Source organism: Phycodurus eques, chromosome 8 (assembly GCF_024500275.1).
Source record: "Phycodurus eques isolate BA_2022a chromosome 8, UOR_Pequ_1.1, whole genome shotgun sequence".
Classification (NCBI taxonomy): domain Eukaryota; kingdom Metazoa; phylum Chordata; class Actinopteri; order Syngnathiformes; family Syngnathidae; genus Phycodurus; species Phycodurus eques.
Genome location: NC_084532.1, coordinates 30,812,568 through 30,839,564, shown reverse-complemented (window position 1 = coordinate 30,839,564; position 26,997 = coordinate 30,812,568). Strand labels below are relative to the sequence as shown.

General features: G+C 51.1%; 3 protein-coding genes across 8 annotated transcripts; 2 read left to right on the top strand and 1 right to left on the bottom strand.

The window, feature by feature from the left end:
• The first annotated feature begins 746 nt into the window (after positions 1–746).
• On the top strand, positions 747–14,323 carry slc1a8a (solute carrier family 1 member 8a). Of its 2 annotated transcripts, XM_061684603.1 has the most exons (11): positions 747–1,060; positions 5,640–5,719; positions 5,966–6,181; positions 6,657–6,699; positions 6,766–6,973; positions 7,453–7,552; positions 7,666–7,899; positions 8,717–8,911; positions 8,996–9,130; positions 9,475–9,577; positions 10,015–14,323. In XM_061684603.1, the coding sequence occupies exons 1-11, from the start codon at positions 809–811 to the stop codon at positions 10,144–10,146; spliced, it is 1,698 nt and encodes a 565-aa protein (XP_061540587.1). In that variant the 5' UTR covers positions 747–808; the 3' UTR covers positions 10,147–14,323. The 2 variants fall into 2 exon arrangements, with proteins under 2 accessions (XP_061540587.1, XP_061540586.1); XM_061684602.1 differs by having other exon boundaries at positions 6,657–6,973.
• zgc:113223 (uncharacterized protein LOC541424 homolog) lies at positions 12,596–24,501 on the bottom strand. 3 transcript variants are annotated; one of them, XM_061684604.1, is made up of 10 exons: positions 24,412–24,501; positions 22,557–22,705; positions 21,502–21,559; positions 21,170–21,294; positions 21,022–21,096; positions 20,396–20,491; positions 20,193–20,321; positions 19,473–19,619; positions 15,987–16,162; positions 12,597–13,405 (listed from the first exon to the last, which is right to left on the bottom strand). In XM_061684604.1, the coding sequence occupies exons 2-10, from the start codon at positions 22,701–22,703 to the stop codon at positions 13,243–13,245; spliced, it is 1,116 nt and encodes a 371-aa protein (XP_061540588.1). In that variant the 5' UTR covers positions 22,704–22,705; positions 24,412–24,501; the 3' UTR covers positions 12,597–13,242. The 3 variants fall into 3 exon arrangements, 2 of the variants coding, with proteins under 2 accessions (XP_061540590.1, XP_061540588.1); XR_009769092.1 differs by lacking the exon at positions 24,412–24,501 and having other exon boundaries at positions 13,315–13,405; positions 13,502–16,162; positions 22,557–23,797; XM_061684606.1 differs by lacking the exons at positions 21,022–21,096; positions 24,412–24,501 and having other exon boundaries at positions 12,596–13,405; positions 22,557–23,806.
• On the top strand, positions 21,684–26,728 carry reep6 (receptor accessory protein 6). 3 transcript variants are annotated; one of them, XM_061684609.1, is made up of 6 exons: positions 21,686–23,651; positions 23,988–24,081; positions 24,251–24,570; positions 25,818–25,939; positions 26,023–26,044; positions 26,395–26,728. In XM_061684609.1, exons 1-5 carry the CDS (start codon positions 23,519–23,521, stop codon positions 26,035–26,037), a joined length of 684 nt encoding a protein of 227 aa, XP_061540593.1. In that variant the 5' UTR covers positions 21,686–23,518; the 3' UTR covers positions 26,038–26,044; positions 26,395–26,728. The 3 variants fall into 3 exon arrangements, with proteins under 3 accessions (XP_061540591.1, XP_061540593.1, XP_061540592.1); XM_061684608.1 differs by having other exon boundaries at positions 21,691–23,651; positions 24,251–24,389; positions 24,457–24,625; positions 25,818–26,397; XM_061684607.1 differs by having other exon boundaries at positions 21,684–23,651; positions 25,818–26,397.
• The last annotated feature ends 269 nt before the right edge of the window (positions 26,729–26,997 follow it).

The window sequence follows — 26,997 nt, the reverse complement described above, 5'->3', positions numbered from 1 at the left end:
CGAGCAAACTACATTTTCTCCTTCTATTTGGTTATTCCGATAGAATTGTCGGTAGAATACTCGATTACTACTGGATGCAAATTGTTATTTGCGACAGGTCTGTTTAATGTTACTTCAGAAATAAAGTGAGAAAAAGTAAGTCATAGCATAGAATAGTGAGGGGAAGCGGCACAGAAAATGGAAGGATGGATAACCGAAAACCCTGAAGGGGCAAGAAACTGAGCGCCCCCTTGAGGATTGCCCTTGAAGGTGCAAAAACTTAGAAAGGTTCAGTACATTCGTTTGGATGAATAACAATTGGATGATTTTGAAAATATGAAATATATAAATGCAGTATATGATATATTAATATATGAATAAGATGAATACCCCCCAAAAATCTATTTTTATTTCGTCGGTAAAATGAGTGTCGGGCTTGGCTCGGGACTTGAGCGCAAAGATTCGAGACTCGACTCGGGATTTGAGGCCAAAGACTCGAGACGTCCTCGTGACTTGCAAAGCAACGAATGACTCGTTGCGGCTCAAAAGCGAAGCGTGGAGAGTCTCTCGCCGAAACGCACGGGCGCGCAGTCAATGATCGTTGCCAACAGATTTGTCGTCTCTCTCATCGACAATCGATCGACTTCCCGACGTCCTCCCAGACGCTTTGAAGGACCTCTGAACCCGGTCCGCAGAAGAAAGAAGAAGAGCGTGAGCGCGGTACCTGAGGCTAAGCCTCTTAGCCTCGCTAAATCCGCCGAGTTAATCCCGCTCCTCCCGCAGGAGAAGCCGCCGAGCTCCCGCTTCCCGTTGTGCCGTTTCTTCCGTCATGGACGAGCTTCTGCTGGCCGGCGGCGGCGAGGAGGACGCTCGCTCCGAACGCTCGTCCTGCGCGGCCGCAGACGGAGGAGGAATGGCGGCGCGCCTCGATTCCGTCGTCCGCGCCGCCGCGAGCCGGGACGTCCGCCGGGCGCTGCGGAACTTCGCCAAGAGGAACGGCCTCCTGACGCTGTCGGCGATGGCCGCGCTGACCGGCTGCACGCTGGGCTTCGTGCTGAGGGGCACGCAGCTCTCCACGCAGGTAGCGGCCGCAATTGGCCCGTCGAGCCGAGAGCCGAGAGCCGCGTTGAATCTTTCGCTGCTTTTCCTGTGTGACGGCCGCCGCGCGGATCTCTCGCGCCCACTATTGATCAAATATAAGCTCCTGAAATTCCAGGATTCAGTTGCTTTGAAAAATTGCAGGAAAAATATCCTACCCAAAAATACAGACGAATTTAGAAACAACCGAAATGAACAAAATTGGCAAGCTCAATGATGACATTTTAAAAAGCGAACTAAATCCGGGCTATTGAATAATTATGAGTCATTTGGATTTATTTGGATAGAGAGGCGCAAAGGAAAATGGAAACATTTTCCTGTCCCAAAAATAAAAGGGGCAGAAAATGAGATTTATTCTTCTGTCTGCTCATTTCCATTCCAATTTTGTTGACACGGAAGCATACGTTTGCTTTTTGATGCAATGGAAAATATTCCCGTTGGATCCGTAGACGTGCGGGCGGACCACTGGGTCGCCGGTTCCAATCCCAGCTCCGGGTGTCCGAGTGTCCTCGGGCGAGACGCTGAACCCTGACTTGCTCCCAGCGGTCCTGGCAGTAGTCGCCCATTAGTGGGCGAGTGGGAGGCTTTGGAAAGCGCTTTGGGCACCGCATCGTGTCGATAAAGCGCTATAGATATAGAAGCGCCGCGTAGGCCCGAGCAATAAACGAGGACATTCCTCCTCGTAATCAGAATTGCGAGCCTTCGAACTGGAAGTGGCCACTGAGCGTCATCGGCGGGTCGCAACTGGGAGAGTCACAGAAAGGCGCACGTTTTGGAAAGGTTCAAACAGCTGCTGTGATTTTGAAAGTCCTGAAGCATTAGCGCTCGACGCCAGGCCAAATCCTCGACCCGGCGAAATCTAGGCTCATCGGGAAATTTCCCCTAAAAGGTCGTAGCCGTTGAAGTTTGAATTTCTTCCGCTGCGCTCGGAAGGAACAAAGTTTCGGGGCCCCGGGCAGTAGAAGGGCGAGAAAGTCAAAGCATCATTCATCACATAAACTCCAACATTTCGTATCCTTTTCCAAAACACCAAGAACGACCTCGTGTGCATGAGAACCGATGCGGTCGACGGTTCACAGCAAATAGGGAAAAGGCTCAAAAGCTGAAGTCGGCTATTTGGAATAGAAAAATATACTTCTGATGAAGATCGACTATCGGATACGGATAAGGAAGAAAACCCGGTTAAAGGTCTAACCTCCGTCGCTTGAACACACATAACAAAGTACATGGAGATAACATTTGAACGGTCTTGCGTGAACGGTCGGAATCCGGCAGAACAAAGTCAAAGTCATTTTTGGACGATCACCACAGCGCAAAAGGTCTTTTCACACCACTTTAGCTTTCAGCACAACGGGCAAATTGCACAACTTGCGCAACTGAACGGTCGCTAGAGCTGTTTTTTGTTTTTGACCTTTTGACCTTTTTTATCTCTCTGTGTAAAAACGGTATGTCGTGTGCCGCATTTCTGAACTCAATGACGTGTGATAGAGAATCCTATTTTATTTTCTGCACTCAAAAAAAGCTTGCTTTCAAATCATAGCAGCAAAATAGTTGCCAATTAACATATTTTCCTTCAGCGCGGCGTAAAAGTCGTCGCCTTCATTTTCACGCACGACGTTCGCTTTTCATGTTGTTCATGTGGCATCGAACGTTCGCTCTTCTTCAGAAACCTTTCTTTGCTTTATCCAGGTTTACCTGCCGGAGGTCGAATAGCTCCGTAAATCTTGGCGCCAGGTGTCGCATATTTTCATCGACGAGACAAAATGTTTGATTTTAACGTTTCTCACCCAGTCGGCAAAAATATGTCGCACCGACGTCGGCTCACCATCAAAAGTTCCATCGCCCCGAGGTTGCGGGGGAAGCGTCGCCTCGTCGGCGATACGTCGGCATTGAATCGGAAATCGTCCGAACGATTCAGGCCGGAAGGGCAGCGGCCTCTTCATTTCGGTGACCGTTATTCATTCACGTCGGACCGTTCCCGTCGTACGGCGACGTCCGCCGTTTGACTCTTCGCCTGCACGACCGCTAAACGGCGCGTCTCTCGCTCAGTGCCGCATTCACTTGCCCGAGGTGCGTTGGAAATCCCGCCTCTCTATAAACATCACAACACGAGATCGGCCTCCCTGAGACGTTTCACGAAGCTGGGAAATACGGGCTTTTCGGCCGGTCGACACGCCTCCCTCTGGCCCACGTCGGTGCCGCGCGTTTGCCGACTGGGAAGGCGCCGTAATCTGCACGTTTACCATTACGTTGGAGAAATGTGCCCTGCGATCGGCCGGCGACCGGTTCAGGGCGTACCCGGCCGGGATGGGCTCCGGAGGGCCCGCGACCCGCGTGAGGATAAGCGGTGCAGAAAAGGGATGCATGGATGAAATACTCGATTTATTTTCCATAGTCACCGAGAGCCACAGCAGAAGGACGAAAGAGCCACACGTGGCTCTGGAACCGTGGGTTGCAGACCCCCGGCCTCCGACATCCGAGCAGGCCAGTTTGGGTATATTTGACACCCATGCATTACAGTTAGCTCGTTGCTAACATGCCGATTAAATCCCGACCAAGCTAGTTAGTTTGCTGTGTGCTGGAGTAAGCTAGGATTCAGACAGGAAGTGCTAATGTGTTGTTGTTGTTGTTGTTGTTGTTGTTGTTGTTGCTGTTGCTGTTGCTGTCGTGCCCGTGTGCCAGGTGAGTCGGCGACATTAAATGGTTAGTCCGCTTTAAGTGGATTAAAACTGCAGCGCTGGCTCACGTGCGGGCTAAACTAACAGGAAGAAGCCGCCTCCACCTTTTTTTTGAACCCAAAATATTCTTGAATGGGGGGGGGGCATATATTGTCAATAAGCGCCCCCCCAAAACATTCATGGAATGACTGAATAACAACGTACACGTCAGGTCGGCCAAACAACGAATGTGTTAGGGATTGTCAAAACAAATGTGGTGACACAACGTCCTACTTCCTGTCAGCGGCGAGATTAACGGGAGGCGGGTAAATGGGGGCAGAGGGCGGAGCCTAATCCCACCCGCTCCATCTGTTTCCTGTCGCGTGCCACCTAACTGTGTCACCCGCTTCCTGTTTCCTCTCATCATTGCTACGACGTAACACGTTTGTAAGGAGAGAGGCGCTATTTTGCATTTTGTTCACAATTGAAAAGCATTCCCACGTGTGTGCGTAACACACCTCGGCGACAAGCCGCGATGTGTGCAACCGACTTCCGGCGAAGGGGCCTTGAAAATCTGTTCGTCGCCACCAAAGATGACGATACCCCACGCTTGGGCTTTGTTCGCGTTGACGTACATATCGTTCGTTCGTTCGTTCGTTTGTTCGTTCATCTTCCGTTCCCCTCCGCGGCTGAGTCGGAAAATGGATGTTGTTTATATGTACCAAATATGACTTCTATTACTTTCATACAACCTTCGCGTGCTTTATTGTCCCAAGTTGTGACTACTCGCTGTTTATCGACAAAGATAATTGTTTTGCGTTCCTTCGCTTCTCTGTCTCTCTCACTTCTGTACAACCGAGGTGATTGTTTTGCTTAGACTTCAGTAAAGGGTGACAATCCCAGCTATCTGCGGGCGAGAGGCGGGGTACACCCGGAACCGGTCGCCGGCCAATCGCAGGGGACATTGAAACCATTCGCACTCACGGGCAATTTCGAGTCTTCGATTAACCGAGCACGCCTGCGGGAGGAAAGCGGCGCGCCCGGAGAAAAGCCACGCGGGCACGGGGAGAACATGCAAACTCCACACGGGCGGGGCCGGGGATCGAACCCCGGACCTCAGAACCGCGAGGCGGATGCGCTAACCGGTCGACCGCCGTGCGCCACGTACATATCATATTTGTAGACATAAATGATATCCAGAATAACCTCGATTTAACGGACAAACGGGGGGTCGTCCGCGACAGCCGATGTTCTGTTACGTTGAAGCGCCGAAGTACAACCATACAGTAAAAGAATATCGCTATTGGTGTGTTGGTATACAATATTGGTATACTCGCGGCATTGCCTAAAACACCCAAAATGCAGTGCAAAATGTTCGGCGTCCCTAAACTGCAATCGCGCTCGCAAACGCAGGAAGTCAGCTCTCCCTTTTCCGGGTTCACTCACGTGTCGTCCCGCATTTGCGCGAGGGCGGCATTTCGTCGGCAAGCCGGCAAAATGCACAAACGTGTCAAAGGGGTCGGGCGGGCGACACGGCCAAACACGCCAAAACCTTTGCGGGCAATCTCTGTAACAGCACTCGCTAATGCTGCTAACACCTTTTAGCGCACCGCAGCTTTGCTTACCTTACGGTTTTGAAATGAATGCGTTCGAGCGGTTCGTTCGTTGGAACTTGGTCAAGCCCAGCGGGTCGCCTCATTGGCTGAGAAATGATGTCAGTCAGCACGAGTGCGGAAGTTCTCACACACACACCGCGTGTGCGCGCGCAGATTGCCGCGATTGTTAACTGTGACGTTTGCCAGGCGGGCAGACGCGAGTGTTTGTACGCCGACGTCGAAAAGCGTCCCTTCCCTTCCGAGTGCTTTCCGCAAGCGTTGTTCAACTTTGAAATGTTTCGAAACGTAGGCCAAGATCTACTTCTCGTTCCCGGGGGAGCTCCTCATGAGGATGCTGAAGATGCTCATCCTGCCGCTCATCACGTCCAGGTCGGCCTCGGCGCGCCGTCGGGGCTCCTCCCCTTCGTCGCCGTCCCGCGCTAACGTGCGTTTGTGTGCGCGTGCGGTCACGTGTGGCGTGTTTGTGTGTGCTGTGCACATCCGTGTGTACGTGTGTCTTTGCTTTTGAATGTGTGTATGTTTTGGATCTGTGTTTGTATGTGTGTGTGTGTGTTGGCGCATGCGTGCGTGCGTGTGTTTTGTCTGCGTGCGTGTGTGTATTTGGCGTGCACGCAGCTTGATGTCGGGCCTGTCGTCGATGGAGTCTCGCGCGTGCTGCCGCATGGGCGTGCTGACGGTGACGTACTACCTGTGGACGACGTTCACGGCGGTGGTGGTGGGCATCGTGCTCGTGGTCATCATCAAGCCCGGCGTGGGCACCGACATGGAGAGCGACCGGCTGGGCGGCGGGCCCGTCGTGACCTCGGCCGACGCCCTCCTCGACCTCATCAGGTCGCGTCCGCAAACCCCTCCCCTTGTTTTGTTGTCACGCTCACGGTGTTCTTAGCTCTGCCTCTGGTCGAACGTAAACTTTGACCTTTGACCTTTTCCCACCATTGCCAACACATTAATTAGGTTCGCGAGCAGATGCTAGCTTGCTAACAACACACACATAAATACATGCGCACACATCACACAGAAACTTATACCGATGATTCTGGTTCTGATTCTGACACGCAGACACACTAACACAAAAACATACTTGCACACACACGCTCGCTCTCACGCGAATCCAATTAGCTGCTCGGCTAACAGTTATATTTTTAGTGCCAGCTTAGCTTCTAGTGCCGACGATCTCCACCTTGGCGCCACGCTCTCGTGCGGCGTGCAGGCCGGGCACGCCCCTTATGGACTTTTGAACCGTGACATCACAGATGAACGCACGTTCATTGAGCCCTCACGTGACCGCTCGCTGCTCCGCCCACAGGAACATGGTCCCGTCCAATCTGATCGAAGCGACGTTCCAGCAGGTAGGCGTCAGCCGGCCGCTCGCCTATTTGCGCTTGCCGTTCTCACGCTTCCCGTTTCGTGTTCAGTACAAGACGGACCTGGCGCAAGTCCTGAAGGTGCCCACCCGGACGGCGACCCCCAACTTTGTGTACGTGGTGCCCGGGGAGAGCGATGGAAAAGGACGAACCGTTTTGCTGGAGTTGACGCCGGCGCCCGAGGTGACGTACAAGACCAGCCCGGGAAGCAGCCAACAGATGAACGTGCTCGGCATCGTCATCTTCTCGGCTACCATGGGTGAGTCTCACCTTGGGCGCGCAAGAGGAACTTCGAATACAGCACCAGCACTTCTACCATCTCACTAGAACCTTCTACTGCATCGGTAGAACTCTTCCCACTTCTCTACAACTCCTACTACGCCTCGAGAAGTTCTACTAAGTCTCTACAACTTTTATTATGTCTCAAACCTTTTGTTTTTATTGAGCATTTTTTAAATCAACAGCTGTCAACAATAACAGAAAACCAAGAAACTGACACAATACAAAAAAAACCATCTAGCAAAAAGGAAAAAACATTTCACAGATTTTCTGAGTCGAAATAGTATAAACAGTTCTTATGTCTCCAGAACTTTTACCGCGTCTGTCAAACTTCTACGATGTCCCTAGGACTTGTACCATGTCTTCAAGACAAATACTTTAAATCTGTATTTTAGACCTTGTACTCTATCTGTAGAAGTGTGTGTGTGTGTGTGTGTGTGTGTGTGCGCGAGATCACAGGCCTGTTGCTGGGCAGGATGGGCGAGCGCGGCGCGCCGTTAGTCAACGTGTGCCAGTGCATCAATGAGTGCGTCATGAAGATCATCAACGCTGCCGTGTGGTGAGCGAAAATATTGTTTGTGGGTTGGGTCAACGGTCTGGCGCTATTTGCTAACCGATGCTAGCAACGTGGCGACAGGAGATACGACATGAGGTCGGTTTGTGTGTTTTCAGGTACTTCCCCTTCGGGATCATCTTCCTGGTGGCTGGTAAGATCCTGGACATGCAGGACCCGAGCACTTTGGGCGGGAAGTTGGGCTGGTACGGCATTACCGTCCTGGCCGGCCTCTTCGTGCACGGTCTGGTGCTCCTGCCGCTCTTCTACTTCCTGCTGACCAAGAAGAACCCGTTCACGTTCATCCGCGGCCTGCTGCAGGCCTTGGTCATCGCCCTGGCTACCTCGTCCAGGTCAGTTGGAAGGAAAGGTTCTGCTCCGCGACTAGTTTGGTTGCCGTTGGCTCCAAACATTCAATCGCAACAGCGCAGGTGTTACGGCCAATCCAAACGCCAACCGACTCAAAGTTAAAGTTAAAGGGGAACTCGCCCCAAGTGTCTCTGTAGATTGCCAGTCATCCAGGTCATGGTGAACCACAAAGGTTGAACCAAGGCAACCGGAATGTTCTTGTTTGTTTCACCTTTAAGTGAAGGTTAGGCTTCTTCTGTTCTTCAAAACTTCAAAAGAGACAGAGTACAAGGTCAGAAAACATACTGAAAGTACTAAGACCTGTCTGAAGAAGTCTTAGACATGTTGTAGAAGTTCTAGAGACAGTAAAAGCAGTACAAAAATGTAGCAGCTTACTGTGGAGTCAATGAATAATGTGTGAAATTGTAACGCGTCTTTGAGTATCATGAAAAGGGCGATGTAAGCGGAATGCATTATTATTAATATTATTATTAGTAGTCGTCGTCGTCGTCGTCGTAGTGGAGGGTCTAGAGACGTAGTAAAAGCTCTGGAGACATGGTGGAAGTTCTAGAGGGGAGGTAAGGGAATAAGAGTAAACTTTGGAGTCGGGTCATTACTGGACGGACGTCGCAGGGACCCGAGACGCCATCAGGTCGCCTACTCGTCTCACAGGCCCTGAAACGGCGACCGTGGCTCTCCTTGCCCGCGTGCTGGGGCATTACGCTACCTCGATCGAGCCGGTCGCCGACCATCAGTCGTTACCGGACGTCGCCCGATGCCCGTCGGTCTTTGCGTCTGTGACTGCGTCGTGTGCACGTGCAGCTCGGCCACGCTGCCCATCACCATGAAGTGTCTCCTGGAGAAGTGCCACGTGGACCGCCAGATCGCCCGCTTCGTGCTGCCCGTGGGCGCCACCATCAACATGGACGGCACGGCCCTCTACGAGGCCGTGGCCGCCATCTTCATCGCCCAGGTCAACGACTACGAGCTGGACTTCGGGCAGCTGGTCACCATCAGGTAACCGCGACGACAAACGGGCCGATTTCCGCGGCGACCGCCCGCTTGACTGTGTGTGCGTGTGTGTGTGTGTACGCGCGCCAGCATCACCGCCACGGCCGCCAGCATCGGCGCGGCCGGCATCCCTCAGGCGGGCCTGGTTACCATGGTGATCGTGCTCACCTCCGTGGGACTTCCCCCTAATGACATCACGCTCATCGTGGCCATCGATTGGATCCTGTAGGTCATCGCTGTGTGTGCTCGCTCAAGTGCGGGTGTGCTTGTGTGTGTCTTTGTGTGTGTTTTGTTGTGCGTGTATTGCTTGTGCATGTGTGTGGTCATATGAATGTGTGCTTGTGAGCGTGCACGTATGCGTGCGCAAATGTGTGGGCTTGTGCGATTTTGCGTGTGCGTGTGTGTTTCTTTCTGCACGTGTGGGCTTGTGCATGTGTTTGTGCGTGCGTGTTCACGTATCCTGAGATTGGCTCGTGGTGGTCACATGTTGTGAGCGGGTTGTCATCTGCTAGTGATGTGACGTGCGTGTGTGTGTGTGTGTGCGTGTGTGTGCATGCGTGCATGCGCAGGGACCGGTTTCGCACGATGATCAACGTGCTGGGCGATGCCTTGGCCGCGGGCATCATCGCGCACCTGTGTCGCAAGGACTTCCCCCTCAGCGGTGAGGGAAAGGTAAGCAAGCGCTCACGCCGACACGCTAAGCGCAAGCGTGATGCCGACACAGTAAGCACACGCATGATGCGTGATGGTCATGGCGAGCCCACGCGGGCTTGCAAACGGGTAGAACATTTCCAGTAGATTTCCAGAAGGTTTCCGGTACATTACCAGAAAGGGTCCTGATGGAAAATGTCACACCTCCCATAACGTTTTTCACAAACAAAATTCAGGTCTTCGGTTTTGGATGGCCACCCAAACCGATTTGGATGCCCCCGTAGCTCCCTCCCAACCACAAGGCGGATGCCTGGAGCCACCGAACGCCCCCGGCCCCCTTTTGCACACCACCGACGTACGATCCGAATGTCCCGTCCCGGAGTTTACACAGCTGGGAATTTTGCAAGCGTAAGAGGGCAACAGCACACGCTAACAACGCTCGCTCTTTTTCCCGGCAGGCGGTCCCGTCGTACGGCACGCACGAGCGCCGCGAGGGCGAGCGCGCCGCCGACGTGCCCATGACCCACGTGCACACGCACAAAGATGGCGACGCGGCACACACAGTCTACTACAACATCTGCCAAGTGTGAGCCGCCGCACCCGCCGCTAACCGGCTAGCTGCCGGCGCTGTTGCCACGGCGATGAGTCGCTAAGGAAGTTCGGACTGCCGCCGTTTTTTTGACATGACCTTCACACGACCTCCATGTGGCCTAAGTGATCTTTGTGTGTGTCCGTGTGTGTGTGTGAGACAGCATGCTGGCATGCGTCTCTGGCTTCCTGCCGAGTTCTCGTCTTTTACTTCCCGTTTCCTGTTTGAACGTCACCACGGCAACAACGCAGCTAACAAGCCAACCCTCACTTGACTTTGATGTCACTTGGATTATTTGTGCGAAAACGACGGCGAAGGAGAGCAAAAGTGAGAGTTGGTGCTTGCATGTGTGTGTTTGGAAATACAGGTAGTACAACCCCAATTCCAATGAAGTTGGGACGTTGTGTTCAACATAAATCCTGTTCAACCTATATTTCATTGAATACACTACAAAGACGAGATATTTCATGTTCAAACTGATCAACTTGACTGTTTTGAGCAAATAATCATGAACTTAGAATTGGATGGCTGCAACACGTTCCAAAAAAGAGTGAGAAAGTGGAGGAATGCTCATCCGACACGTGTTTGGAACATCCCGCGGGTGAACAGGCTCATTGGGAACAGGTGGGGGCCGCGATGGCTTCCCTGAATTGCTCAGTCAAGCAAAGATGGGGCGAGGTTCACCTCTTTGTGAACAAGTGTGTGAGAAAATAGTCCAACAGTTTAAGGACAATGTTCCTCAACGTACAATTGCAAGGAATTTAGGGATTTCGTCATCTACGGTCCATATCACCATCAAAAGGTTCAGAGAATCTGGAGAAATCACTGCATGTAAGCGGCAAGGCCGAAAACCGACATCGAATGCCCGTGACCTTCGATCCTTCAGGCGGCACTGCATCAAAAACCGACATCGATGTGTAAAGGATATCACCGCGTGGGCTCAGGAACACTTCAGAAAACCAATGTCAGCAAATACAGTTTGGCGCTGTTCTCTGGTCCGACGAGTCCGCATTTCAAATTGTTTTTGGAAATTGTGGCTTTCGTGTCCTCCGGGCCAAAGAGGAAAAGAACCATCCGGACCGTTATGGACGCAAAGTTCAAAAGCCGGCATCTGTGATGGTACGGGGCTGCGTTAGTGCCAATGACATGGGGAACTTACACATCTGTGAAGGCACCATTCATGCTGAAAGGTACATACAGGTTTTGGAGAAACATATGCTGCCATCCAAGCGACAGCTTTTTCACAGACGCCCCTGCTTATTTCAGCAAGACGATGCCAATCCACATTCTGCACCGGTTACCACAGCGTGGCTTTGTCGTGAAAGAGTGCGGGTACTAGACGGGCCCGCCCGCAGTCCAGACCCGACTCCCATTGAAAATGCGTGGCCATTTTGAAGCGTAAAATACGACAACGGAGACTGTTGAACGGCTGAAGCTGTACATCGAGCGAGAATGGGAAAGAATTCCACCTCCAAAGCTTCAACAATGAGTGTCCTCCGTTCCCAAACGTTGATTGAATGTTGTTCAAAGAAAAGGTGATGTAACACAGCGGCAAACACGACCCTGTCCCAGCTTTTTGGGGAATGTGTTGCAGCCATCAAATTCCAAGTTCATGATTATTTGCTCAAAACAATCAAGTTGATCACTTTGGACATGAACTATCTTGTCTTTGTAGTGTATTCGATTAAATATAGGTGGAACATGATTTGCAAATCATTGTACTCTGTTTGGCGGCACGGTGGCCGACCGGTTAGAGCGTCAGCCTCCCAGTTCTGAGGACCCGGGATCAATCCCCGGCCCCGCCTGTGTGGAGTTTGCATTTTCTCCCCGTGCCTGCGTGGCTTTTCTCTGGTTTCCTCCCACATCCCAAAAACATGCATGGTAGGTTGAGTGACAACTCTAAATTGCCGGTAGATGTGACCGTGAGTGCGAATGGTTGTTTGTTTGTATGTGCCCCGCGATTGGCCGGCAACCAGTTCAGGGCGTACCCTGCCCGATGAGCACAGCCGCGACCCGCGTGAGGAGAAGCGGCTCAGAAAATGGATGGATGGATTCTGTTTTTATTTATGTTTAACACAACGTCCCAACTTCATCGGAATTGGGGTTGTAATTCTGCCTTAATTTCGTGTCTTCTGACTGCCAAGTTTCAACTGAAGCTCCCTTTTTATATTTTTTTATGGATTACTGTGAAAATAATCATGATGTGTGAAATTAAAACTCTGTACAAAAATAGACATCTTTGTGTCACTTCGTCACAAGACTAGCTTAGCATCACACCTGTTAGCTGCTGGCTCAGCAGCTGCTAGATCTCCCTGTTAACGCTGAGGCCGCGTCCCAAATCGATCACTCGATCGCGGTTCCGCCATTTTGTAGTGGTGTCAGAATGCTTAGTGATCAAATTGAGCGCCCTACATAGTGCACTCAAAATTTCCCACCAAGCATAGCGGAAAGTCGTGACCGACTGATGGTCGCTCGCCCAGTCGTGATATACCATCATGCATTGCGTCTTCACAGAGGAAGATGAAGAATGGCGGGACTCGAGTCGTCGCAGACGGAGGAATTGTTCGTATCAATGTCAGTAACCTTTCAACGAAGATAAGATTTCAATCATGTGCAGCAATCTTTTTTTTCCCCTGCCCACCACAACAGCCTACGTTGTTATTGTGACGTGACGAACGGGGCGCCGTGTGGCGTCCGGACCGAAAGCTGCGACGCTCGCGACTGAGACGTGGTGAGCCCAAATAACACCGAACACATTGCAGGGAAATATCTTCTTCAGGCAAGATATTTGTTTCCGAGTCGTGGGAATACTTTGATGGCTAACTGCACGCTACACGGGTAGAACTGGCTCCATGATGAATGAGGAAGTGGCGGTTTCACCGGAAGGCCGCAGCATGGAATAAGGGCGCTTGGTGTTTATGTAGTGGGGGACGGGAACACCCAACTTGAAAGGCTTCAGCCATTGATGTCAAACTTAACAGAAAATGCACGTTGAGGGAGAACAGGAGAGGAAAAAGACAGCCACATACACACACAGCAAGTGCTGTGAAGGGCTTTTATTGGTAGTTGTGGGCGAGCACGTGCATGCGTGTTTTGTTCAGCACGGACAGGGCGTTGCGGGTTCCGGGTCCAGGGTCCAGGGTGAGGCCTTTGCCGATAAGGAAAGCTTCTCGTTGGGGTTCATTTCCTCAACATGTCCGAGGCGTCCGCCGAGCCGCCGGGACCCGGGATGCACTTCCCGTAGTCGTTCCTGTACCGACCTGAAAGGCGCCACTTTCAGAAAGCATGTTTTTGTGTGTATTTGCGTGTGTATGTTTCGTGTGTACACAAGCGTGCATGTGTGTGGATGCATGTACTTATTTGGTGTGTGCGTGGATTACTGTCTTCTTCTTTGCCTTTGGGCTTGTCCCTTTAGGGGTCGCCACAGCGCGTCATCCTTTTCCAGGTCAGCCTCTCTCCTGCATCCTCCTCTCCAACACCGACGGCCCTCATGTCTTCCCTCACGACGTCCATCGACGTTCTCTTCGGTCTTCCTCTCGCTCTCTTGCCTGGCAGCTCCATCCTCATCACCCTTCTACCAATTTACTGACTCTCTCTCCTCTGGACGTGTCCAAACCATCCAAGTCTGCTCTCTCTAACTTTTTCCAGTCTAGCGTCATCTGTCGGCCTATCCATCACCACTGCAAAAAGGAAGGGGCTCAGGGCTGATCCCTGATGCAGTCCCACCTCCGCCTTCAATTCACCTCACCGCTGTTCTGCTGCCCTCGTACATGTCCTGTATTATTCTCACATACTTCTCTGCCACACCAGACGTCCGCATGCAGTACCACAGTTCCTCTCTGGGTACTCTGTGATTGGATTTCTCTAGATCTACAAAGACACAACGTAGCTCCTTCTGACCTTCTCTGTACTTTTCCATCAAGATCCTCAAGGCAAATAATGCATCTGCGGTACTCTTTGTAGGCATGAAACCATACTGTTGCTCGCAAATACTCACTTCTGTCCCGAGTCTCGCCTCCACGACTCTTTCCCATAACGTCATTGTGTGGCTCCTCCACTTTATTCCTCTCTAGTTCCCACAGCTCTGCACATCACCCTTGTCCTTAAAAATGGGCCCCGGCACACTTTTCCTGCATTCCTCAGGCATCTTCTCACCCGCTAGAATTCTGTTGAACAAGCTGGTCAAAAACTCCACAGCCACCTCTCCGAGATGCTTCCATACCTCCACAGGAATGTCATCAGGACCAACTGCCTTTCCATTTTTCATCCTCTTTAATGCCTTTCTAACTTCCCCCTTACTAATCATTGCCACTTCCTGGTCCACCACACTTGCCTCTTCTGCTCTCCCTTCTCTCTCATTTTCCTCATTCATCAACTCCTCAAATTATTCTTTCCATCTATCTAGCACACTACTGGCACCAGTCAACATATTTCCATCTATCCTTAATCACCCTAACCTGCTGCACATCCTTCCCATCTCCATCCCTCTGTCTGGCCAGCCTGTAGAGATCCTTTTCTCCTTCTTTAGTGTCCCACCTGGCATACATTTCATCCTATGCCTCTTGTTTGGCCTTTGCCACCTCTACCTTTTCCCTGTGTCTCTTCTCCACGTATTCCTTTCGCATCTCCTCGGTCCTCTCAGTGTCCCACTTCTTCTTAGCTAACCTTTTTCCTTGTAGGACTTCCTGTACTGTGAGGTTCCACCACCAAGTCTCCTTCTCTCCTTTCCTGCCGGAAGATACACCAAGTACTCTTCTGCCTGCCTCTCTGATCACCTTGGCTGCAGTGGTCCAGTCTTCTACAAGCTACTTCTGTCCACCGAGAGCTTGTCTCAAATCTTCCCGAAAAGCTGCACAACGCTCGTCCTGTCTCATCTTTCACCACATGGTTCTCTGCTCTGCCTTTGTCTTCCTAATCTTCCTCCCCACCACCAGAGTCATCTTACGCACCTATGGTTTCTAGCCACACTCTCCCCTACCACGACCTTACAGTCGGTAACCTCCTTCAGATGACATCGTCTGCACAAGATGTAATCCACCTGCGTGCTTCTACCTCCGCTCTTGTAGGTCAGCCTATGTTCGTGTCTCTTCTGGAAAACAGTGTTCACTGCAGCCATTTGCATCCTTTTTGCAAAGTCTACCACCATCTGTCCCTCCAAGTTGCTTTCCTGGATGCGGTACTTACCCATCACTTCTTCATCACCCGAATGCACTATATTTTGGAGTCAGCCAGTCCTCCCTCAAAATGCTGCCGCTCGCCTCCAAACTGGAGAACGTAGGAGGGAGCACATAACCCCAATTCTGGAACTCCCTTCACTGGCTTCCTATGCATTTTATTTAATCCATTTTAAGATTCTTTTATTTGTTTTGAAATCTCGAAATGCTCTGGCCCCAACTCGCCTCTCTGAGCTGCTCCACCCCTACACTCCTGCCCATTGCCTCCTGACCAGACGCTCTTGGATGTACCGAGGACTAAACAGAGGCTCACAGGGGATTGAGCTTTTTCCGTTGCCGTTCCCTCAAATAACCTCCCCCTAAACATTAGGCAAGCCCCTTCACTGTCCACTTTTAAATCTCATCTTAAAACCCATTTTTATTCATTGGCGTTCAACTCAGCATGAAACTCTGCACTGTTAGTGTTTTTATTTTCAATTTTTTTCATTTGTTTGTACTGTCCTGTTTAATGGTTTTTATGTTTGCTTTTTACATTATGTAGAGCACTTTGTGTGCAAAGTGTGCTATAAATAAAGTTGAGTTGAGTGTGTGTGTGTGTGTTTGTTGTGTGTGTGTGCGCTATCTGCTAAGCAGGTGCTAACAACAGGCGTTGCTGGTCAGAGGTCACCATGGAAACGGGTTTTCAGTTGCGATGTCATCTCGTTGGTCGTCAAAGTGGGCGAAGGCGGGAAACCACAGGTGGTCTTTCTTGTGCGATGGTCTCCTGCTCGCTAGCGCCGCCGCACGTCGCCGAACTTTGTTGATCCAACACGCCTGAGCCAAAGCCAGCGACATCACGCACGTCTGCGCGCACACACGGCCAATGAAATCATTTACATTTCATGACATTTTGCCATTTGCACCAAGACAGCTCATAGCTGGAAAAACTGACAAATTGGGGCCCTTCGTTGTAACTCAAGGGACCCGTGTACCAGCAGTCTAGCGCTCATCAAAATGTAGACTCTCACCCAGTGAATTGACCTATTTCTCGTCAAAACATCTTCCTGCACTGTACACACTCGGAACAATATCGACAGGAACAAATGCGAGAACAACATTTAGCTTGATTTTCTCAAACTACAGCGCTGTAGTTAAAACATCACCACGTTGAAAGCTGGGTTCCGATAAATCGATTGAACCGGATATTTATTCGTAAAGGCGAGGAATACGACTATCGGTAGCCGACTTCTCTATCGATACAAAATCCTCCCGGAATCCTCAGATATATCGATTGTTGAGCTGCGAATCGGTTTTTGCGAGGATACGAACCGGTTGTCGGAGGCTTTGTTTTCATCTTTAAAACAACGTGAGCGCTCACGTGCCGGCGCACGCTCTGTAACAACATAGGGCAAACGACGACGAACAAACGGATGTCAATATCGGCGCGAGGAGTCATCGGTGACGATCTCTTCGGATTGGCAGTTCAAGGGGCATGTCTTCCAGACAAGGGTACTCAAAGGACGGCACACCGGGAAGAATGTCGTCGAATAGACTGAGGGAGTGGTTGCCCCGCGGGGGAGAAGGGAGCCACTCGTGTTTAACGAGTTTCAACCGTGAGGGCCCGCGGCCGCAGGCGATGAGGGAGGTTTGCAAGGACTGCGCAGCGTGTGTCCGACCGAAGACCGAAAGACGGCGTGGCCAAGAGGCCGCCGGCGTGGTGTTCGTGAACGAGTCCAGTCGGGAAGCGACGAGGACGCCGCGACGGCAAGGCCACGGTCGTGCGCTCACGGGAGCGGGCGGGTGGCGTTCGTGGCCGAGGGTCAGGGGTAGCGTAGGTGCGGACGTTCTAGCGACAGGGGCCCGCTTACAGGGCGAGTGATAGTTCGGGCCGGGGGAGTAGGAGCGTTGCGCCAAACGTCGAGCGACCGCCGCGTCAGCAGCGCTCCGTGACCGGCGGAATCTTATTACGAGTCGAGCCGAACCGGCGCCGCGAGCCCGGACTCCGGGGGAGGGTCTCGGCCAAACGGCCGGTTAGGTGGATGCTGCTTTGAAATAAAACCGTAGTTTATGTTCTAGGTTGCTTGTTACTGTCTGTGTGTATTCCTCAGTGAGTTGAACTGTTTTATCGGATTTAGTAATTGCACCCTATTTGTGGGAAAGGGAAGGAGCGTATAGCTTTTCGGGAAAGATTGATGTCAATCCTGTGGGCGACTCACCGAATTCCACAAGGTGACTTCAAGTGTGCTATATGTGTGTTTGTACTTCGAGTGACTTTGTGATGTGTATAGCGCTCATTGTTGACGCACTGCACTGTATTTCGCTTGCCTGTACTGTACTGCACAGGGTGGTCTGCCGTGCTGTGACGGAGGGCGGCTAGTTCGCCAGTAGGCGGGCGAGCGCTCAAGAACGGCCCGTGTGTTTCCACTTGAACCCTCGCCTCGCCTTCAATCTTGCCACACAGAAAGCCTTCAGAGTGAACGGGGTGCCAACGTTGCTGGGAAGGGGGAGGACTCCACTAGTTGTTTTTGGTTCACCACAGCGTTAGGGCAGCAGAGAAACAAAAACCGCTGGCCTTGCCTTCCGCAAGCTCATTCAAAATATCGGAACAGCTCCTGTGACATGCGTGAACGCTTCTTTGCAGCAACATTTGCCATTTCTGCTGCACTCCTGTCCGGCGATCTCAGAAAACCAGGGGATGCGAAGACTCCAAAGGACGAAGACTTCTTTGTGGAGCTGATGGCACCGGTCAAACTCGGGACCGTGGTTATGTCTGAAGACAAGCGGGCACGCTTTCCCCAGTCGAAGCAAAGCTCAAGCATCAGATAAAGACACGTCGGTAATCGCAGGCGTTCGCGAATGATTTGGAGAGACGCTCCGCTGGCCTCCGTGACCTCTTCGGCGCGGCGGAGGCTGCGGACCCGCTCCGAGGCTCGACGACCGCGCCGAGAGGATATCCGCGAGCGTCCTTGCCCGACAAGGAAAGTCCCTCAAGTCAACGCGTTTCACTCAAAGTACGTACTGTACTACAATACATCCGATTTTGGCAGTCGGCTGTGCTTTGTCGCTGTCACTGTTGCACACACACATATGTATATATATATATATATATATATGTGTGTGTGTATTATATCAATGGTAACAGCTTACAGCAAACTAAACCAAAATTCACCATCCCCAGAAATTAGAATATTATGTAACAAACAATCAAAAACTACTTTTTTTTTAATGTCGAAATTTCCCTCGAGAAAGGAGCATTTTCCAAATGTTTCATGAATCTATGTAATGTATGAGTACTGAACTAAATGGGATTTTCAAACATATTTGAACTTATTGAGATCTTCCTGTATGTTGTCATTTGTTTCATTGAAATTGTTCAATCCATCAACCTGAACCAAGCTCGTACATTTTTTTGGTGCTGGTCTTTATGAATGCACACCAGTCTGAGTAGACAATTGCAACACGTCATGTGACAAATGATTTGGTCATATTGGACAATACCTACATGACCCTCGAGTTTTGGCTTGTTGTTGTTTCTTGTCTTTTATTGTCTTTTAGTTACAGTTTAGATGACCAAAAAAAATAATAATACTATTTACGGGCTTCGTATGGACATCATATGAGGTCTGGAAAAGGTTTGGAAAATGGCTTGTAGTGTGCCTGCGAAAGGAAATAACCGCCTTTATTCTGTACATGTAATTATTGAAACATTCTCAGATCCAGAAATCCAAAGTCAATGGCACCAATTCAAAGGTTTTTGAAACAATTATTCCGCCGCTGTCATTTCGAACTCCTTCCCAACATGGCCGCCTCGGAGGCACGTGGGGGCGTACCCAAGAGGAGTGGGCGTAACCCCAAGGAGAGGCCGCACACTGCACACACACAGATGCTGAAGGTGCGCTTGTGTTGCGTGTGTGTGTTTGGCGACCTCACGTGGACGAATCAAAGACCCGCACCTCTCTAAAGTCTTTCATAATAGCGTTGAATTGCGTACCGTATAGAAAACGAATGCATTTGGCCAATAATACGTTCAATAATTGTATTTCCTTTGTAACCCCAGTGATAAACGAGAGATTGCTCGTGTACAGTGAGATGTTCTCACTCTCAAAAAAGATGAATTGAACAGGTAGGATTTGCGTTTTTGCAGCGCACTCGCTTTGCCTCGCGGCGCGTTTACCTCGAGGAGCAGCAGTCCGCCGGCGAGCCCCGCCACCGTCCTGATGTTTCGGTCCAGCCACCGCACGATCTTGTCCAGACATCCCGCCAGGAAGATGTCCCGCGAGGCCCGCCGCGTCCCGAAACCGCACATGGTGTTCGGCACCGTCTGAGGATGACGGGGACCGACGGCCGGACGTTATTGGGCGGCGACGTGGTTTTCTTTCTCTACGTTTCGCGTTTGACGTAGCATCAGCCTCCCTTCCTATGGATCTACATTTTCCCAACAGTTGTCGTAGCGCATGTTCTTGTCGCTCACGTCTCATCTCTCCATTCGTCTCTCTCTCTCTCTTTCGATCTGCCTTTCTGTCTCGTCTTGCTCTCTCCCTCCCTCTCCCGCTCCGTAATAGAATGGCGAGCTCTATCTCGGAAGCGATGAAAATCCACGAGGCATCGCCCGAGTTGGCGCATTGAGGTAAACAATCCTTCTCTTTCTCTGTCTCTGGCTGTCTTTCTCTCCTCTTCCACACCCTAACCCGAGACGGCCGCCCCGCACGGCGCGTCGGCTCCGCTATCTGGTTTCTTCCCGAGGAGGAGTTTTCCCCGCCGTCCGGCCCCTAAAGGCGGCGTGCGCTTCCGGACCCGCTCCGTGCGGAAAAGCGCCCGAGACGACAACCGCTGCGCTGTAGAACTCAAACGGACTCGGATTGCGGACGCTTCTGGAAGGGAGCCGGCGACCTACCCGGTTGCCGGGGGCAACGCAGCAGGAGAAGGGGACGCCGCAGGCCTCCGAGCTGGGATTGGAGTCGGAACACTCGAAGTAGACGTTCCCGGACCAGTCCTTGTAGCTGTCCACGCCGCAGCACTGGAACTACACGCGCGCGCCCTCATATGAAAAGGGCCGCTAGATCCCGGACAGACGGACGGACGGACGGACGCTCGTACCTTCTTCTGGACGAAGTCGATGGCGTTGTCCAAGTCCCGATCCTCCCGATAGCGGACGACGCTTTTCATCATCAGACGCTCCGTCCGCTCTATCACCTCCACGGCAAAGTCAACAAAAGTCAGCGCCGCTTCGCAGGAATGCCCTTCATTGGGGATTTATTCCATATCCTTTGTAGCCATGTACTAGTACACCCTTTGGTCTCACTGGTAAGACACTGCAGCGCACTAGTATCATTTTTTCCACTACCGTATGACATTTGTGCATACTAGCAGGACAACTCCATCACTAATAGGTCAAATTGTGCACTAGTTGACATTTGTCTACTACTAGTGCTTCATTTCAAGTGCTAGTACAATTTTATAATGCTCCTAGTAGTAGGAGCACACACTTGTCAACTTGTTCCCAGTTTCACCTGGATCGGGACATGACGTTCAATCAATCAACCCACCGCAAAAACTTGATTTATCGAGCGCTTCTCATACCCCAAAAAAGTGCTACTAGTGCGGACAGGGTGTACCGGTATGGGACACTGTTTGAGCATTTATTCCAAAGGGCATGACCCCATGTGACCCCGTGGGCCCACCGAGCGGTCACACGACCCGCTGACGAAATCGCGGAGTCCTACCACGTCACTGAACAGGTAGCCCGCAATTGCCGCCGTCAGCTGCAGGAGGAGCAACACGGCCACGATGGACGCAAACTACAAACGAGGAAAAACGGGATGACATCATCGCGCCGTGACGTCATCACGCTGCGACATCGTGCCGTCGTACCATCTTGAGCGGGCAAGTGGCGTTACGCAGTGCGCCGAAACATCCCAGGAACGTGATGACGAAAGTCAGGGAGCCAATCGCCATGAAGAGCAGTGCAGGGTCCAACGCCAAAGTGTCCACAACATCTGCGCGCACACACACACACACACACACACACACACACACACGTTCACTTCCTGTAATGTCGCAATCACTTCCTGTAACAGTCCGCTAACTTCCTGTCAACTTAGTTGAAGTGAACAAATAGTGTTCTCGTGGTCATCAGAAACAGGAAATGCAAGTCAGTCGCTTCCTGCCTCGCTGAAGGTCGTTTAGCACACTGGAGGTCTGACCTTTCTCCTTGGCGACCTTGGCATAAATTCCCACCGCGATCAGTATGGCGCTCAGCACCTGAACGACAGCGGAAAAATACACATTCATCATCATCGTCGGTTCATCTCGGTTGTCACGGTGACAGTCCCGATGACAATCTTCGAATTGTCAAAGTTTTTTATCAGACTGAACAAATTGCCAAACACGAACACACGGACGACTTCATTCGTGCGCAGAGGAGTTAGCGTCGCCAATTAGCATCCGAAATGTCCTTTCGTTCCTCTTCCGTAGCGCTTCTCCTCACGCGGGCGCCCATCCCGGCTGACTCTGGGCGAAAGGCGGGTACGCCCCGAACTGGTCGCCAGCCAACCATTGACGTCATTTGACTTTGCTCAGCTTTTCTTAACATGAATTCCGGATCGGTCGAGTACGCTTTTCATCGGGTAGGCGAGGAAGCGGGCCTCAGCTCTGTCAACCGCCGTAGTGGCGAACAGACGGCGCCGCGAGGCCACGAGAGCGGCGCGGCTTTCGAGTCCGAGATCGAATTTGCCTTCCGTCCACTACAAGGGAGAGAAATGCCAACACGTTGCAAGCCGGACATGTTTAGACACTCGAGCAGAGTACGTGCAGTATTTGTACGCTGTCCGTAGAGAGGGTGTGTTGCGATCGTGGGCAAAGGTGACGCAGTTCGTGGAGTGAATGACAAAACACAAAAGAAAGCCACTGACGTTCGCCTGGAGTCGTGCTGAGTCAGCGGCACATCAACGGTTATCTGGCCATCAAAATCCCTTCTCACTCAGTCTTGCTTTTGTTCTTTTCGAGTTTGAGGTGTCACGCAAGCAAAAAGGATTCGCGTCAAACAAAAACAGCACATTTTGTTTGGGTGAAACCAGCCCATGTTCTACTGCTGATTACGCAGAAAGAGGAGGTCCACTCGTCGCGTATCCTGTGGAAGGACACGATATTCTTGAAAGATCGGGCAAAACGCGCCTGCATTTCATCTGCTTCTTGACGTGCGCGCGCGCGTTACGGCGAGGGAAGAAGACGACGAATCGAAAAGGTGCGTTGTACTCACCCAGAAGACGTAGCAGAAGAGAAACAGGACGTACTTGACAGCGCGGTACCCTCGCATGTCAGCACGGCCGAGGCGGAAGCGGCTCCCGCGAAGAGGTCGGCGGGCGTGTGCGGTGTTTCGGCGTGCGCCGGCTTGCGCGTGCTGCATTCCTGCTCCCAAGCGCTCCAGACATGCGGGTACAATAGAGGCGAACACGGTTCATGACACTCGGTGGCGTTTGCAATGACATTTAGCCTTAGGCTAGCAAGGCAAACTTGCTCGCTTATTTTCAGTGATGGAGGTGGACTCGTATTTGTTTTCCAATGTAAAGTCACCAAAGGGTGTCCAAACTTTCCCCTCTGAGCGCCGCATCAAGAAGAATCATTCTGCACGTGTTACAACAGCGTAGCTTCGTAGTAAAAGAGGGCGGGTACTAGACTGGCCTGCCTGCAGTCCCATTGGAAATGCGTGGCGCATTATTAAGCGTAAAATACGACAACGGAGACCCCGGACTGTTGAACAGCTGAAGCTGTACGTCGAGCGAGAATGGGCAAGAAGTCCACCTACAAAGCTTCAAAGTGTCGAATCTTACTTTTAGTATATGCCGAGGGCCGCTCAAAAATGGATGGCGGGCCGCAAATGGCTCCCGGGCCGTAGTTTAGACAGGCATGGCTTACTCTCTTCGACGAAGGTTCAACAAACGTGCCGTTTCTATGCTCTCCTGAAAAGCGGTGGATTTGGAAGTTCGAGGATTCCGCCTGGCGCCAGTCCGAACCAAATACCAGAACTGTTGATTGGAATAATAAAAAACAAACAAACAAAAACTAAAAGCATCACTGTGGCAACATGTGACATCATCTTTGTTTCGGTCCAATGAGGGACCTGCTTTGATCCCATTCGACTCCCCCCCCCCTCCCGAGTGCGGCAGGTGTACACCGAGGATTGAATCTCTTGCTCGTCTTCCTCACGACCTGATCGAGGACATGGGCCTGCTCGGCTTCCTGTCTGCGGCCAAAGAGCGAGCCGAAAAGCTCCTCGGCGAGAAGAACGTGGTCACCGACTTCCTGGGGAAGGTCGAGGAGAAGACCGGAGTCAAGAAGAAGATCCTCGCAGCCGGTAGGTACTCTGTAGTACTCAAATGCGTGCGTGCGTGTGTGTCATGAGAGAGACACAGAGTGCATGTGACTCGTGTGTGTCTCTTGGCGTGTGTGTTTGTGCGCGCGTTGTGCCGAGGTCACAAGAGGATTGCGTTAATCTGCCAAAGACGAAGCCACATGGTTCCTCTGGTCTCATAAAGTGCGCCCGAGCTAATCTAATGTAGCTGATCACACGTGTGGATGCTAAGCTAATGTTGCTAATACAGTCCGGCTCAGTCACGGAACGAACTCAACGGGTACGCAGAGGTAGCACCGGATAGTCCAAATGATCCGGTATCTCGTGGCCTTCCTTCAGGTGCCGTCTCAGTGACAGGATTCTACCTGGTCTACGGTTACGGCGCCTCCCTGCTCTGCAACCTGATCGGTTTCGCCTACCCGGCGTACTACTCGTGAGTCCCTCTGCAGGTGCTCGATATAGACTAGAGTGGACGTCCATTTGAGCATTTATTCCATATCCTTGGAATCCAGCTTTAGGTTCATACATTAGTCTGTAGTTTCGAACCTTTCAGAAGTTTCTGCTGGGCCAGGAAGTCATTTAATGAGGTTCTGTGTGGTCAGAGTCAAAGCCATCGAGAGTCCCAGCAAAGAAGATGACACAAAATGGCTGACCTACTGGGTGGTCTACGGAGTCTTCAGTCTGGGGGAGTTCTTTTCCGACATTTTCCTCTACTGGTTCCCCTTCTACTACGCCTTTAAGGTAACCTCCTCGCCTCCCTTACCTCCAACATGCTGCACTTTTCTTCTGGTCTCGTCTTTGCCCGCAGTGTTTGTTCCTGTTGTGGTGCATGGCCCCCGTGGCCTGGAACGGATCCCAGGTCCTCTACAACCGAGTAGTCCGACCTGTTTTCCTCCGTCACGAAGCCACCGTGGACAACATGGTCAGTGACCTCAGCGGGAAGGCCATGAGCGCAGCAGAGAACCTCACTAGGGAAGGTACAATAGCGGTCTAGACCTAAACATGCCAGTCCATGCAAGTCTAGACCTTTGCACACCAGTCCTTCCAAGGTTAGAACTGTACACAGCAGTCCGTGTTCACACCAGTCCATGCGGGTTTAAACCTGGACATGCTAGTCCCTGCAGTTCTAGACCTGTACATGCATGTCCATCTGGGTTTAGAACTGTACACAGTAGTGAGCAGTGGACACCAGTCCATTAAGCTCTAGTCCTATAAAAACCAATCCATGAGGGTGTAGACCTGTACACACCAGTCCATGTAGGTGTAAGATGGCCCAAATAGATAAGGATGACTGTAGCTTTGCACGAATGTAAACCCATCTAAGTCAAAATCCAGACCAGCATAAACCAGTTTCACATCAAGCCATGCCAGTACAGATGAACCTGGATCCATCCAGCCATCCATTTTCCAAACTGTTTCTCCTCACGAGGGTCACGGGTGAGCTGGCGCCCATCTCAACCGACTCTGGGAGAGAGGCGGGGTAGACCCTGAACTGGTCGCCAGCCAATCTTAGGGCACATACAAACAAAGAACAACTGGCACTCACGTTCACACCTGCGGACAATTTCGAGTCTTCAATCAACCTACTGTGCATGTTTTGGGAATGTGGGAGGAAAGCGGAGTACCCAGAGAAAAGCCACCCAGGCATGGGGAGAACATGCAAACTCCACACAGGCGGGGCCGGATTTGAACCCGGGTCCTCAGAACTGTGAGGCAGACGTGGCGCCCTGGTTAACCTGGACCAGTGTAACAAAAATTTCTTGTCATAGTTTTCAGTATAGGTCAGTTTTCTGCCACCCGGAAGTACCCCCGCCTTTTGTTTACAAACATGAAAAGGTCTCCAGGATCAGGGTAAGTAAGTAGCTGCAGTAGTTCCACATCACTGCAGACCAGCAAGGACCAGCTCCACATCTGGATCAGTTTTCCGCATTGTCCGTGGATGCGCCACCCTGGACCTGCATGGACTGGCGTGTTCCGATCTAGTCTTCCATTAACCCTGTGCACTCGGGTCTAGGCCTGCATGGATCGGTGGTCTGTACTATACAGTTCAGTTCAGACCCGTTCTGGGCAAGTCCATTGTACTCCAGATCAGCACAGACCTGTCTAGATCAGTTTAGGGCAGCCTAGATTAGTCCTCATTAGGTCCACGTCCTGCTGTGCTCTGTTCAGTTTTGTCCACCCTGGTGAAGAACAAAGCATTGGTGTCGCTCGAAGCTAAAAGTCTGCCGAGTGCATCTGGAGAAAGCTCGGCGGGAAGAAAAAATGCGTCTCCTCCGACCGAAGAGCAAGCGGTACGTACACTCCAAAGTCAAACCCTGAAAGAAAGACAAGGAACTGTTCTTAGCTCCTTTATTGATATCATCAAATCCTTCAGCCTTTCCTGGGCTAACCAGCAGGTAAGCTAGCAGTTCGCATGCCAGCATGCTCGGCTCCCTGACCCTTTCACAATACCCTAAAAAGTTCCCTTTAATGGTGCCCCACCCGCTCATTGTTCTCTCCGCGCATGCCCCACCCACTCCTGTAGCATATTCGCACCAGTCATTTGAAATTGCCCCATTGTATGTATTTCCATCTTTGCTGTATGTTAGCACAACAGCTCAAATGCAAACACCCTCTTTCGAGATCATATGCAACCGCAGGAGGAAACGTCAAATCCTCATCAATCTGCCTCAGCGCTTTCTAGATCTTAGCATTTGAGCAACACTTGTCGTTTTGAAATTGTCCCGTTGTCTTCATGTTATTTGAGCGCCGAGAGGAGGAGGAGGAGGAGGAGGAGGAGGAGGAGGAGGGGCCTGATCCAAAGGAGGAGGAACTACTTGTCACACTTTTTCCTTCTGCTGTTCCTTTATTTTCTTGTCTTTCTACGAACAGAAGTGATACAAACTTTAACATTTCCCCTATCAATTAAAATGCACTTTGTTTGTAACCATGAAAAAAGTTTGGATATTTATGATGATGCAAATGTACCTTTGACCCATTTTTAAAAATGTTTTTCGTGGACTGTGACCAGGCACTTTTATTTATTTTATTTGTGAAGTTCTTCATACATAAACGAAAAACAAAGTTGGCCTCCAAAACAACCTGAGCCCACTCGGTCGAATTGATCCAATGTATGAGAAATACAGATCCATGGTCCCCAAACTTTTTTGGATGGGTTTTTTTGCATCCCTGCACCAAATGGCCGCGGGCTGCTGGTTAGGGACCACTGATATCGATCATTATGCAAAGCTCCTTGGTAATTTTACTTCGTCATTCTTTATTATTAACTTGTTTTAGTTTTTAAGTATTTTATTGAATGTTAAATTATGATTTCTTTTAGTGTATCATAAATTAATTTGCATTGATGGTG